Source organism: Diospyros lotus, chromosome 12 (genome assembly GCF_014633365.1).
Source record: "Diospyros lotus cultivar Yz01 chromosome 12, ASM1463336v1, whole genome shotgun sequence".
NCBI lineage: Eukaryota > Viridiplantae > Streptophyta > Magnoliopsida > Ericales > Ebenaceae > Diospyros > Diospyros lotus.
In genome coordinates, this window is record NC_068349.1 from 20112205 (window position 1) to 20124429 (window position 12225).

The window sequence follows — 12225 nt, forward strand, 5'->3', positions numbered from 1 at the left end:
AAACAATTATGGATTTAGATTTCTAATTGGCGATATATTATTCTGAAAATTACACAACGGGCCCTTTGTATTAATTAATCGAAATAATAATTTCAACAAACATAAAAGATATATAAATAGAGAAAGAATAAGAGAATAATGAAAATCAATTCGATCTCACAATTCCTACAGAATCAAAACTTCGATTATCATTGTACTGGCATAAGAGTTTAGCAATCCATCAAAAGCAAAAGAAAACACCTAAGGAAGAGAGAAGAAAAGAGTTGTCTGAGGGAGAAGAGAATGAGCGACCTTGTTTCGTCCGTTATTCTCTGCGTGCAACGTCTCTTCTCCAATTCTCCAATGCGGTGCTGTGCGTGTTGTGTTCTCAGTGTACAACCCTCTTAATTCTGCCGCCTCTGTGTTATTTTTCTTGTTGCCCATAATATATTATTAATATATATTCACAACGCCCAAGCCGTCTCCAAATTGAACATGGGCCCTGCTTCAATTGGTTATACAATTCGGCATTTCCTGGGGCTTCAAATGCCGCTTCAACCTCCAATTAGCCTTTTATTATTTAATGTTATATGACATGACATTCTATATAATAATATATAAATGCATGCACATACCACCCTCAAATTCCCTTGAATTCCACCTCCAATTCTGGACTTCACGGCTTCACTGCTTGCATTCCTACAAAAAGAATATATAAAAATTCAAATAAGAAAAATAAAAAAATAAAATATGTATAATAACAAGAACGAAATTTATTTTTTATTTTTAATTTTAAGCATAATTTATTAAACTTTGCCATTAATGTCTTATAAATAAAAAATCATCACAAATGAATTCCTTAAGACATAAAACATGCTAAATAAACTAAATGCTAGGAGAGTAAAAATATAAAATTATGAGTTCATCAGTAATGAAAAGATAAGCAACATGAACACAACAATTTAAAGTGGTTCGACCAACATGCCTAGTGTAATACCCGAGAATTTCATAAAATCATATATTTAAGGAAATATGATATTCTCCAAAGGATTATGAAAGTTCTGAGGTAAAAGTGTAATATCCAAAATTTTTAAGAAATAAGTGCAATTACCCAAAACTTAGGAAATTGGTGCAAGAAACCTCTTCCTTAAGGGTATTTAAAGGATTTCAAGGAAGCTAGGGACTCAAAGGATAAGGGGTTAAAGCGCAATGAATCCAAACTTTAGGCATAAGTGTAATTTTTAGAATTTTGTAATGGGATCACCCGATGACACTGCGATGGCAATCGGTCACATAAGTTCGTTCGTCACCCATAACCACTTCCTCCTAAAATTGTACAAATACTATTCGTTACATAATAGTACGTATTTCATAATGAAATGTAAATAAAAGTGAAGTTAGAACTTACTCCGGATTGAGATGTCGGGTCCTCCATATCATCATGAGCTGGATCTACCTGATGACCACCCTGCTGCTCCTTATCACCATCCTCGATGTGTTTTGGGGAATCGTCAATATGTGAGACATGTAGATGAGTAAGTAGTGCTGCGTGCACCTTACCTATTTGCCTCAGTCTCTTCTCTGACCACGTCATTCGTGAGCTCATTCGACTCATTTTCCTCTCAAACCCATCTAGCCGAGTGCTAATTTTCCTAATCTCCCCATTCATCCTATGCAATATCTCTAGCATGAGGGACAACATCTTGGTGATTGACTGCACTTAACTCTGTGCAATTAATTAAACAAACTTACAAACAAATAAAGAAAGAAATCAAACATGCAAGCATAAAGTGTTTATACTCGCCAATGTATGAGTGTGTGTTGCAGCATAAAATTTATTTACTAGATGGGAGTCTAGGTCGATTCACTGGGAGATCTTATTAAGATGGAAATTAAAGTAGCGAAAATTTGCTCGTGTTGGGTTTGTCAGACCAATTCAACTGATTTTAGGAAAAAGAAAATTGAATATGCGATTGAAAACCAAATGTCTCGGATCAAGACAATTTCAGTGCCAATCCAAATATTTCCCGAGACTCACAAAATATGGTATCATCGGGTCAAATTAATTTTAAGATTTTTGCTATTGATTACGTTCCGGGATGATAATGGTTCTAGTTTTGTGCCTGGATCACCTTTGGCTTGCTGTGTGGCAAGCTAAAGAAAGGTGAAGCTCACTCGGGTTTCGAGTTTAGTTCCACTGTGTTTCCTTGTCTATGTTTGGGACTGATTCCTTGAGAAGAGTGAAGGAAATGATGAAGCCTAGTGACTACCTAGGGTGTTTCCTGTTGAAACATAATCCAACCTTTCCGTTGTTGGTTTGTCGTGTGAGTAATCCAGTCAATTATTCATCGGTAGTGCCAGTAGGTGGGAGAGGGTCGTTACACTATATAAGTCCCTTTTAATTACTAAAAATAAGTGTGTTAATAAATCAAATTCTACGTTCATGAGTAACGTAATTTGTTTATTGACATGTATTGTGTTTAAAACAAAATATGAGTAGGTGCGTGATCTAAATAATGAGATACATGATCAATAAATATGTGACATCTCATGGGGACCCTTGAGGATGGTGCAAACATGGCATACTTATTTTATAAATGGATATAAGTTTCAAATAGATTTATGGAGTTTAGGAAAGTCCACAAAAAATTGTGGAGTTTGTATTAGGGGTTCTGTCTATGGACAACCAGAAGACGACTATTATGGGATACTCAAGGAGGTTATACAATTGGAGTACCCTATGTTACCACTTAAAAGTTGATGTTGTTCAATTGTGAGTGGTTTGATCTGACTCCAAGGCAGGGGACCAGGATACATAAATAATACGGAATAGATGAGATTTTGTCCACTAGAAAGTACAATTAATATGATCCTTTTATACTTGCCTCCCAAGCGCACCAAGTTTACTATGCCCTATATCCATGTTGACAACGTAATTTGGTGGGTAGTTATTCGAACCAAGGCAAGGAACACAGTTGATACCCTAACTTCTGAACGAATAGTGCATGTTTATTAGGAAGATGAGGACGTGCTGTTGTAACCTACCGTAGTTGAAGATGAACAAATCGATAGCCTACAAGACAATATTGAGATTGAAGAAGTTGAAGAGTACTCCATTAATGACACTTTTGTGGTTGAGGATGGGGAGCCTGACAATAAAGAAGAAGATGAGGACGTGGATACAACTGAAGGGGAAGATGACGAGGAGGATATAAATAAAGAAGATGATGGTGAAGATATATATGAAGAAGATGACAAGGAGGGTACACATGAATAATGCATATTTTGATAGAATTTTGGTGGAATGGAATGTCACTCCATGTTCCTTATTTGCAGCCTCATTCAAGTCTTCCTTTGGTATGCTTATCACCTTATAAATTTTGTTTACTTCACTAACACTCTTTTATGCAACAATGTAGTGACACATTAACATATCCTAAATTCATTATTCTTGGGACTAATTCTACTTTTATTTCTCTTGCAGTTTTGGCTTCTTTTTGGGTTGCAACTGTGATTTATACTTTATTTTCATTGTGAGAAGTATGTCTCCCGTGAGTGATGGGAATTTTATCACTCCCTCCGAGTGGTGGGGATCACTCTGATTTATTTTTTTTGTTAGTTAATATGCATATATATATATATATATATATAACTCCATTGTGTGAAAATATGTATCCCATCTTGGTATTACCATATTCATGGTTAGTAGTGGTACCATAAAACACATGAGATTCTTCATCAACTCTCCACAGCTAGAACCCCACAATAAAATGGTGTTGTTGGAAAAAAAAAAATATAGGACTCTGCAAGAAATGGTTAGAACCATACTTTTGGAGAATAGATTGCCTACCTATTTTTGTGCCAAAACGGCTATTGTTGCTTGTTATTTTTTAAATAGGTTTAATTTGAGGTAAGGTATAAAGAAAACACCATTAGAGATTTATTATGAGAAAAAGCCTATTGTATGTTATTTTTGAGCCTTTGGATTTAAATGCTATATATTGAACACAAAGGACAACTTAGGAAAATTTGATGCTAAAAGTGACCAAGGTATTTTCCTTGGATATTCAAATACTAGTAAGACTTATAGAATGTATAATCTCAGGACTTAACTACATGGTTTTTAGGTTTTCAAACAAAAATCAATTTCAAGTATCTTTGTGAAAATGAAAACCAAATGAATTACACATATGGAGATTTGCAAAAACAAGTATTATAATGAATCTACTAAATAAACCGTTGGTTAAAATGAAGTAATATTTTTCGAAGGAAAAAAGGACCATCTTTATGTTCTTTATAAGATTGATATTTTGTCTTTGATTGTCGACGTTGAGAATTGGTTGTTTGAGATTCGTGGGCCCGTACTGAGAAAATGAACATGAGAGGGAGGAAGAGAAGGTACACTAAGGAATGTTGTGCAATTTGGTCTGTGCTCCTCCGGTCGACCGGCCCCTGCAAGTACTCTAACGCTCCAGTAAGTAAGGGAGTAAAACAAAAGCCATGTATCAGTAGGTTAGTAGGAAAAACATACCTTGGCTTAGGAGGAGAATATGTCCCTCTATACGCCTACGTCGTGCATTTGTAGGTGATGGGATTGATTATCTAGCGCCGGTGAAGGTACCCAGGTGGCGGCAAGATGCTGACGGGACCCTCATTAATGTGGATGTGATCCGCCATTAATAAGGATGGGATCTGAGGCAGGCGCACGGATACCCAAAAGAAGCTGCAATGATATTGTTTGCAGGTTGATATAAGGCTAGGATGGGACCAACATGGGCTAAGAAATGGGTTGAGATGGTGGAGCCAGATTGGGCCTGGACGGCCCAGCCAGAATAACGCCTAGTCGACAACTATTCTTTATTTATTTTGCAACCTTCTTGTTATGTGAGATAAATAGTTCGTCTAGCGAGCTAAAAGCATCTCTGAGAGCTCGCTTGGCTAGGTCAGCGAGCTGGAACATCGTTGGGACCTCGCTTGGTTCCCGCAGTCTGAACTAAGGCCTCAACGGAGTGTGACCTTATTCTGGTGAGCTCAACCTTGGGCTTGTTAGGCTTCAAGAGATTGGGTTGGCCTACTAGGTCGAGTTCAACCCATAAGAATGGGTCCGGAAAATATCCCTAACATTGATATAATTTTGATGATAAAAATCAATTGCATTTTGATGATAAAATTATTTTTATATGTTCTATTAAGAAGCAAAATAAAGATTAATTCTATCATACAATTGAATGTCAAAAATCTTGTTATAAATATCTTGATGACATTTGAAATATTATATTCAAAATTATTGAATGAAAATTAAAATCTAATGCCCAAATATCTTGGGATAAATTTCTTAATAGCATTTGAAATATTGTGTTTTTAATTGATTAAAAAATGTTGATTGGAAATTTTTCTTATTCTGTCGACTTACTTCAAGCAATCTATCGATGGATAGAATGTTAGTTTTTGATATTTTGAAATTTTGCCTTGATCTGTCGACTAACTCATTTCATCTTTTGACTAACTCATTTTCATTTCTCGACTAACGTTTGAATCTATTGACTAACTCAACCTATCTGTCGACAGTTTGTGTCTTTGACAGCTTACAACGGCTAGTTTTCACTTGAAGCTCTTGGGATGCTTATAAATACAAATCAAGGATGATCTAGAAGAGGCTAATGAATGGGAATGAAGTGAAGTGAGCTAACAAATTATTTTCATACTTCTCAATTGTATGTATTTGTGCTTTCATAATTTTCTCTCAAAGGTTTTGATCTTCATTTGTATTTATTTGTTTCAAGCCTTATATCATTTTGAGATACCTTGTAACTAAGAGATTTATCTCTTAGATTCTCTCTTTATTATTCAATTCTTGTATTTCCTAACTTGTAAGCTAGAGGGCCTACTTTTGTATAAGTAAGAGGTTTTATAATTTCCTAGCCTTAGACTAGAGGACCTACTTGGGATCAAGTAAGAGGTTTCAGTGAATTGGTTTAAAATCCTTAATGAGAAGTTAAGGTAGTGGATTAGGCTTAGTTTAAGCCGAACCACTATAAATCCTTTATGCTCTTTGTTTTTATTATTTTTTTATCCATTAAGCATTGAATTTGTTGTAACATCCCGTATCGAGCGATAGAAAGGACCGGAACAACTTACTCTTATGGGCCTACGCGAACTTTCCAGGGGTCACCCATCCTTAAGCTTTTCCAACTCAAGCACGCTTAACTCAGGAGTTCTTTACCTACATTCAGCCTCAAAAGGTATCCAGCTAGTGTTGTTTCCTTTCTTACTTATCCTCGATATATACTACCCTTCTTTAGGCTCTTGGGGTATTATATTCTCCCCCCTTGAGTACATGATGTCCTCGTCATGCGACCTTACAATTAGTTCTAACTCTCCCTTGTCTAGTGTCCCCAGTCTAGTACCCCCAATCTTTGGCTAGTACACAGTCCCTAGTCCAGTACCCCCAGCCTTTGGCTAGTACACGATCCCAACACACGACTCGGGTCAGCTTTGATACCACTTGTAACATCTAGTATCGAGAGATAGGAAGGACCGGAACAACTTTCCTTGATGGGCTTACGTGAACTTCCTAGAGGGTCACGCATCCCTAAGCTTCCCTAGCTTAAACACGCTTAACTCGGGAGTTCTTTGTCTATATTCATCCCAAAAGGTATCCAGCTAGTATTATTTCCTTCCTTACTTATCCTCGATATATACTACCATTCTTTGGACTCTTGGGGTATTACATTCTCCCCCCTTTGAGCACATAACGTTCTCGTCATTTGACCTTACAACTGGTCCCATCTCTCCTTTGTCTAGTATCCCCGGTCTAGTACCCCCAGCCTTTGGCTAGTACACAATCCTAACACACGGCTCGGGTTAGCTCTGATACCACCTGTAACATCCCGCATCGAGCGATAGGAAGGATCGGAACAACTTACCCTGATGGGCCTACGTGAACTTCCCAGAGGGTCACCCATCCCTAAGCTTTCCCAGTTCAAGGATGCTTAACCTGGGAGTTCTTTGCTTACATTCAGTCCAAAAGGTATCTAGCTAGTGTTATTTCATTCCTTACTTATCCTTAATATATACTATCATTCTTTGGGCTCTTGGGATATTACATTTGTCATTCTATACATATTTTATGTTTTAACTTACTAAAATCTCATTTGTATCCAAAACATTTTAAGTTCTATCATATTCTTTAAATTACCCAATTTCCCCCCTCTTGGGTGTGTGACATAACATTATAGACCTAATAGTTGAGAGCCTCTAGATTGAGACCTACTGCTACGCTTGAACCCGTTTGAGGTGTCTCGTCGTTGATGGGAAAGACTTCACGACGGTAAAATGGCCGAATATGATGGCCAGTTACCTGTGAAAAACCTAAGAAAGACCCTTCATCACTTGATGCTTCAGAGAAAGAAGGGATAACGTTTAGTGAGAGGAAGAAAAGTGAAGAATGGATTGGACTTGTAAATTTCACTCTTTGTAAATAAGTGAACACCTTTCAATTAATGTATGATAATAACTCTATTCTTATTGTACTTTTATTATATCTACATTTTTACTTAGAGATAGACTAACTTAAGTATTAGAAGATCCACATAAGAGACATTGTGTGCCCCAAACAATTCCTCTTTCACAAGTCTCTCGAAGACTTATGGCTTGTGATTGCCCACAGCTATAAATTTATTATTGCATTCAAGCAATAACACCAACACTTAGCTCGATCGAGTATGTCGTGTAAGGGTGGTTGTGAAAAGTGTGTTCCGAAGGACTTCACTATTCGATAGGACTTGCTCCTTAAATTCCACTCGAGAAGAAATTCTTTAAAGAGAATGCACCTTCACCAGGTGAACTTCACTTCCTTCCAGAAAGTATGCTACAACAATAAGCATCTGAAACAATTGGATTTGGGGATCACCTAGGATTTGTAACATATGGTAATTTTTTCTTTAACCATGTGTAGTGATCCATTTATTATTATTTTTTTAATTTGAAAATAAAATAGAAATTGGAAAACATTAAAAAATCTATAATATCATGCCAAAAAAAATTCAAAATATTTATATGATGCTTGAAATATCATGTAAATTGCAACTTTTTTGGAAAATAAATTTTGATTATTTATAAAATAAAATTACTATCACTACAAGAAAAAAGACATTTAGCAATGGATAAACATCAAAATCCGTTGCTAAATTTTAGCGACGGCACAAATCAGCGACAAAAATTTCTGTAGCTGATTAAAAAATTAAAAAAATTATTTAAAAAATTAAATATTATTTTAGCGACGAAAAATTCCGTCGCTAATATACAGTAAAAATAAAAAAAATTAAAATAAATTTAAATTAGTGACGGAAAAAGTTATGTCGTTGATTAGCGATGGAACAGTTTATGTCGCTAACTTCTATTTTAAAAAAATTAAAATAATTATGGCACGCGCCCAGTTGACATGTGAATGTGCACCTGGTCGCTACGCACTAGGTGGCTCCCCCTTAAGCCGCCACGTGTAGAGTTAGGAAATTAATCCCAAAATACTCTTTTCTTTCCCTTAGTTTCGATCCTTGGTCCCTCGTATGGGCGCACGAGTGCGCAACAATCTGAGCTGCGATCCTCCTTATTATATACACTGCACATATTAATTATATATTGCATTTAGTTTCCAACTATTTTAATTTTAATTTAAATTAAGACTTTAAATTTTAAATCTTTTAAATTCATAAATTAATACTTAAAAAAATAAATGTTGTAAATTTTAACTCAACTAATTTACCACTTAAATGTTGTAATTAATTAATCTCTTAAATATTTAAATTTTATTTGATTAAAAATTAGTTTAATACATATTTCTTATTATAAATATTATAATATCATATCAATTTACATATTTTGGTTTGTAAATAAAATACATAAGATATACATTTAATAATAAAGAATTTTAATTTTTATTTAATCTTGGTTCAATACATAATTAATAATTTTTATTTTTTTAATTTATTTTTTTCTTTTTTAGCAACGGATTAGTGCCGTTGTTAAAGTTCTTAATTATTAATTTAACTTTTTAATTATATTTAATTAATTTTAAATATATTTAATATAAATTTAATTTATTTATTATTTAGTGACAGAATATTTTATTGTTAAATAATTTTAATTTAATTAAATAAAAAATTAAAATTTAGCGACGGGGTCACACCTGTCGCTAAAAAACAAAAATAAATTAAATAAAAAAAGTATAAAATTTAGTGACGGGATAATCCTATCGCTAAAAAATTTTCGTCGCTAAAAAATAAAAAAATAAAAAAATTTTATGACGGAATATTCTGTTGCAAATCCGTTGCTAAATTTTAGCGATGGACTATTCGTCACTAATCCGTCTCTAATTAGGGATGGAAAAATTCTGTCGCTAAATCCATTACTAAATTACGGATTTTTTGTAGTGTACAAATGATGAAATGTTTTATTTCAAATTAAATAAGGTGACGTGTTTTAAAGATATTTTTCTCTAAAATGAATAAAGCGTATATACTTGGCTAGTTGGCAAAATGTTTTATTTTTCACGTGATAAAATGATTTATTTTAAATTCAAAAATGTTTTCTAATTAACAAAAAAATGAGGCTTTTGTACTCATAATACTAGATGCAAATTAAATATACTAATAACTTTCTAATAATTTTACACAAATATAATAATAATAATAATAAGGGAAAATGAGTGCTCGAATATCAGACACTAGTTCTAAATTAAACAAAATAAGAATGGCTCTTGTTTACATGGTTATAATAATAATAATAATAATATTAATATTTTTTCATTGTTCTATGGAGCAAAAAATAGATCAAATAACCGTTCTGTCCTTCATCCATGCAAAACAAGTGGAAGAGATTAGAAGTTTACTTGCTTAAAATATGTTTTTATTTGTCTATTATTAATTAATCCCAGAATAGCATGGTTATGTATGGTGTAGAAAGCAAGCTTATGATAAGAAGTTCAACACATGTCATGACAACCACGAAAAGTGTAGTAAAAACTGATTTAGAGGTTTGATGACGTTAAATAATCCTTTCAATTCAATGTATATATATATATATATATAAATCTTGAAGCAAGGCTTAATTATAATATCAACTCATTCAAAAAGAGAGATTGAAATTAAGATGGAGAAGATAGTTGTAATCAAATTCAGTAACCTAGCAATTTCTTTCTTGCTATTGTTAGCTGAAGTTCTACAAACTCATGCTGCGAGTTTTGATATTACAAAATATGGTGCGAAGGCTGATGATAAAACAGATATCAGCAAGGTAAGAAACACTACAAATCTAAGATGCATGCTTAACACTCAAAATTCCTCTGAATTTTGGAAACAACGTACGTATTGCTCATCATTAATTTGTTTTATTTTATTTTAAATTATAGGCTATACTAGATGTGTGGACAAAGGCATGTGCAGCAACAAGTCCAAGTAAAATTACGATTCCAAAAGGCTCGTATTTGTTGACGCAAGTAGAACTTAAAGGGCCTTGCAAGGCTCCTGTGGAGATTAAAGTAGAGGGAACTGTGAACGCCCCAAAAGATCCCAATGCCCTGAAGTCTGGTAATTGGATTAGTATTGACCACGTCGATGAACTCACCATATCAGGTGGTGGAACTTTCGATGGTCAGGGCGCCACTGCTTGGGCCAAGAATGATTGCAGCAAGAACACTAATTGTAAGAAGTCAATGGTAAGTAGAGTAGGTAGATGTTTAATATATATATATATATATATATATGTATGATGTCTTTAATTACATCTTGGTTATATATGTTGTGTTGGTGTAACAAATTTATTAACCTTTCTAGTAAATATTCCAAACCAGAACTTTGGCTTGAACGTGGTCACCAATTCCGTAGTCCGTGATGTAACTTCCAAGGACAGCAAGCACTTCCATGTTAATGTTATAGGATGTAAGAACTTAACTTTTGAGCACTTCTCTATCAGCGCACCTGACGAAAGCCTCAACACAGATGGCATCCACATTGGACGTTCAAACGGGGTGAATATAATAAATTCAAACATAAAGACTGGAGATGATTGTGTGTCGATTGGTGATGGTAGCCAAAATGTTAAGGTTGAGAAACTAACTTGTGGACCAGGACATGGCATTAGCATTGGAAGTCTGGGTAGGTACCAAAAAGAAGACCCTGTTATTGGCATCACCATTAAGAATTGTACACTTACTGGCACTGATAATGGCGTAAGGGTAAAAACATGGCCGGCATCTCCTGGTCATAGCGTAGCCTCTGGTCTCCATTTCGAGGATATCATAATGAACAATGTAGGCAATCCAGTCTTGATTGATCAGGGATACTGCCCCTATAACCAATGCTCCTCCAAGGTACTTAATTTAAATCCATCTATATATACTCAAATTTGAAAGCAACATATTTTTACCAAGTTTTATTTATTCATTTATATTAACTAACAAGAATTAATATTATTGGATCGGTCAATTTTCTTGTGTTTAGTCTCCTTCGCTTGTTAAGATCAGTGATGTGACCTTCAAGAACATTCGTGGAACAACTCCTACTAAAGTGGCTGTTAAGCTTGTTTGTAGTAGTGGCATACCATGCAGTAACGTACAAGTTGGCAATATTGACCTAAAATACAGTGGTTCAGATGGTCCTGCCACCTCAGAATGTGCTAATATAAATCCAATCTTTTCTGGAAAGCAGAATCCTCCAGTGTGCAAAACCAAGGCTCCAACTTCTTGAACCTTTCTGGACCAAGAAAACTAAAACGTCGACTGCTTTTATGCTTATTTCTATGTCTTCATATATTCCTTGCCTCTACCATAAAACATATGTTTCGTTGCATGTAGAGTTCAACACCCCGTCCATTCTTAAAATGGATGTTATTCATCGGGTAGTGATCTTTGGTGAGTTGTAAAATAGTCGTGCTATATTGGATCTAATAAATGAGTCCGTCCAAGTATTGGTGGATCTTAAGGAAATTATTTATCAAGTTGAAATCTTGCACTAGCCAAAATTTACATTTTGTTTGTTTGTGCTTCCATTTAATTATACGTTTACTCTATTTTATAATGATGAATTATCCCCTAATTAACTCTCATTTTTCCTCATTTATGGCACATTCTTTCACAAGAATCTTTTTATCGAGCAATTTCATGGGATCAATTTTAATTTAAAATTAAAAACCCTATGTGTTTACTGCAAGAATTTGAGAGATTTACCTACACATAAATTACCCACACGT

At 34.4% G+C, this 12225-nt stretch overlaps 1 protein-coding gene across 1 annotated transcript; it reads left to right on the plus strand.

Annotated features, from left to right (window-relative positions):
* Positions 1–1398: 1398 nt before the first annotated feature.
* Positions 1399–11723, plus strand: LOC127787549 (exopolygalacturonase-like). Its single transcript, XM_052315607.1, has 6 exons — positions 1399–1514; positions 3052–3242; positions 10190–10272; positions 10388–10693; positions 10829–11347; positions 11478–11723. Exons 1-6 carry the CDS (start codon positions 1399–1401, stop codon positions 11721–11723), a joined length of 1461 nt encoding a protein of 486 aa, XP_052171567.1.
* Positions 11724–12225: the final 502 nt, after the last annotated feature.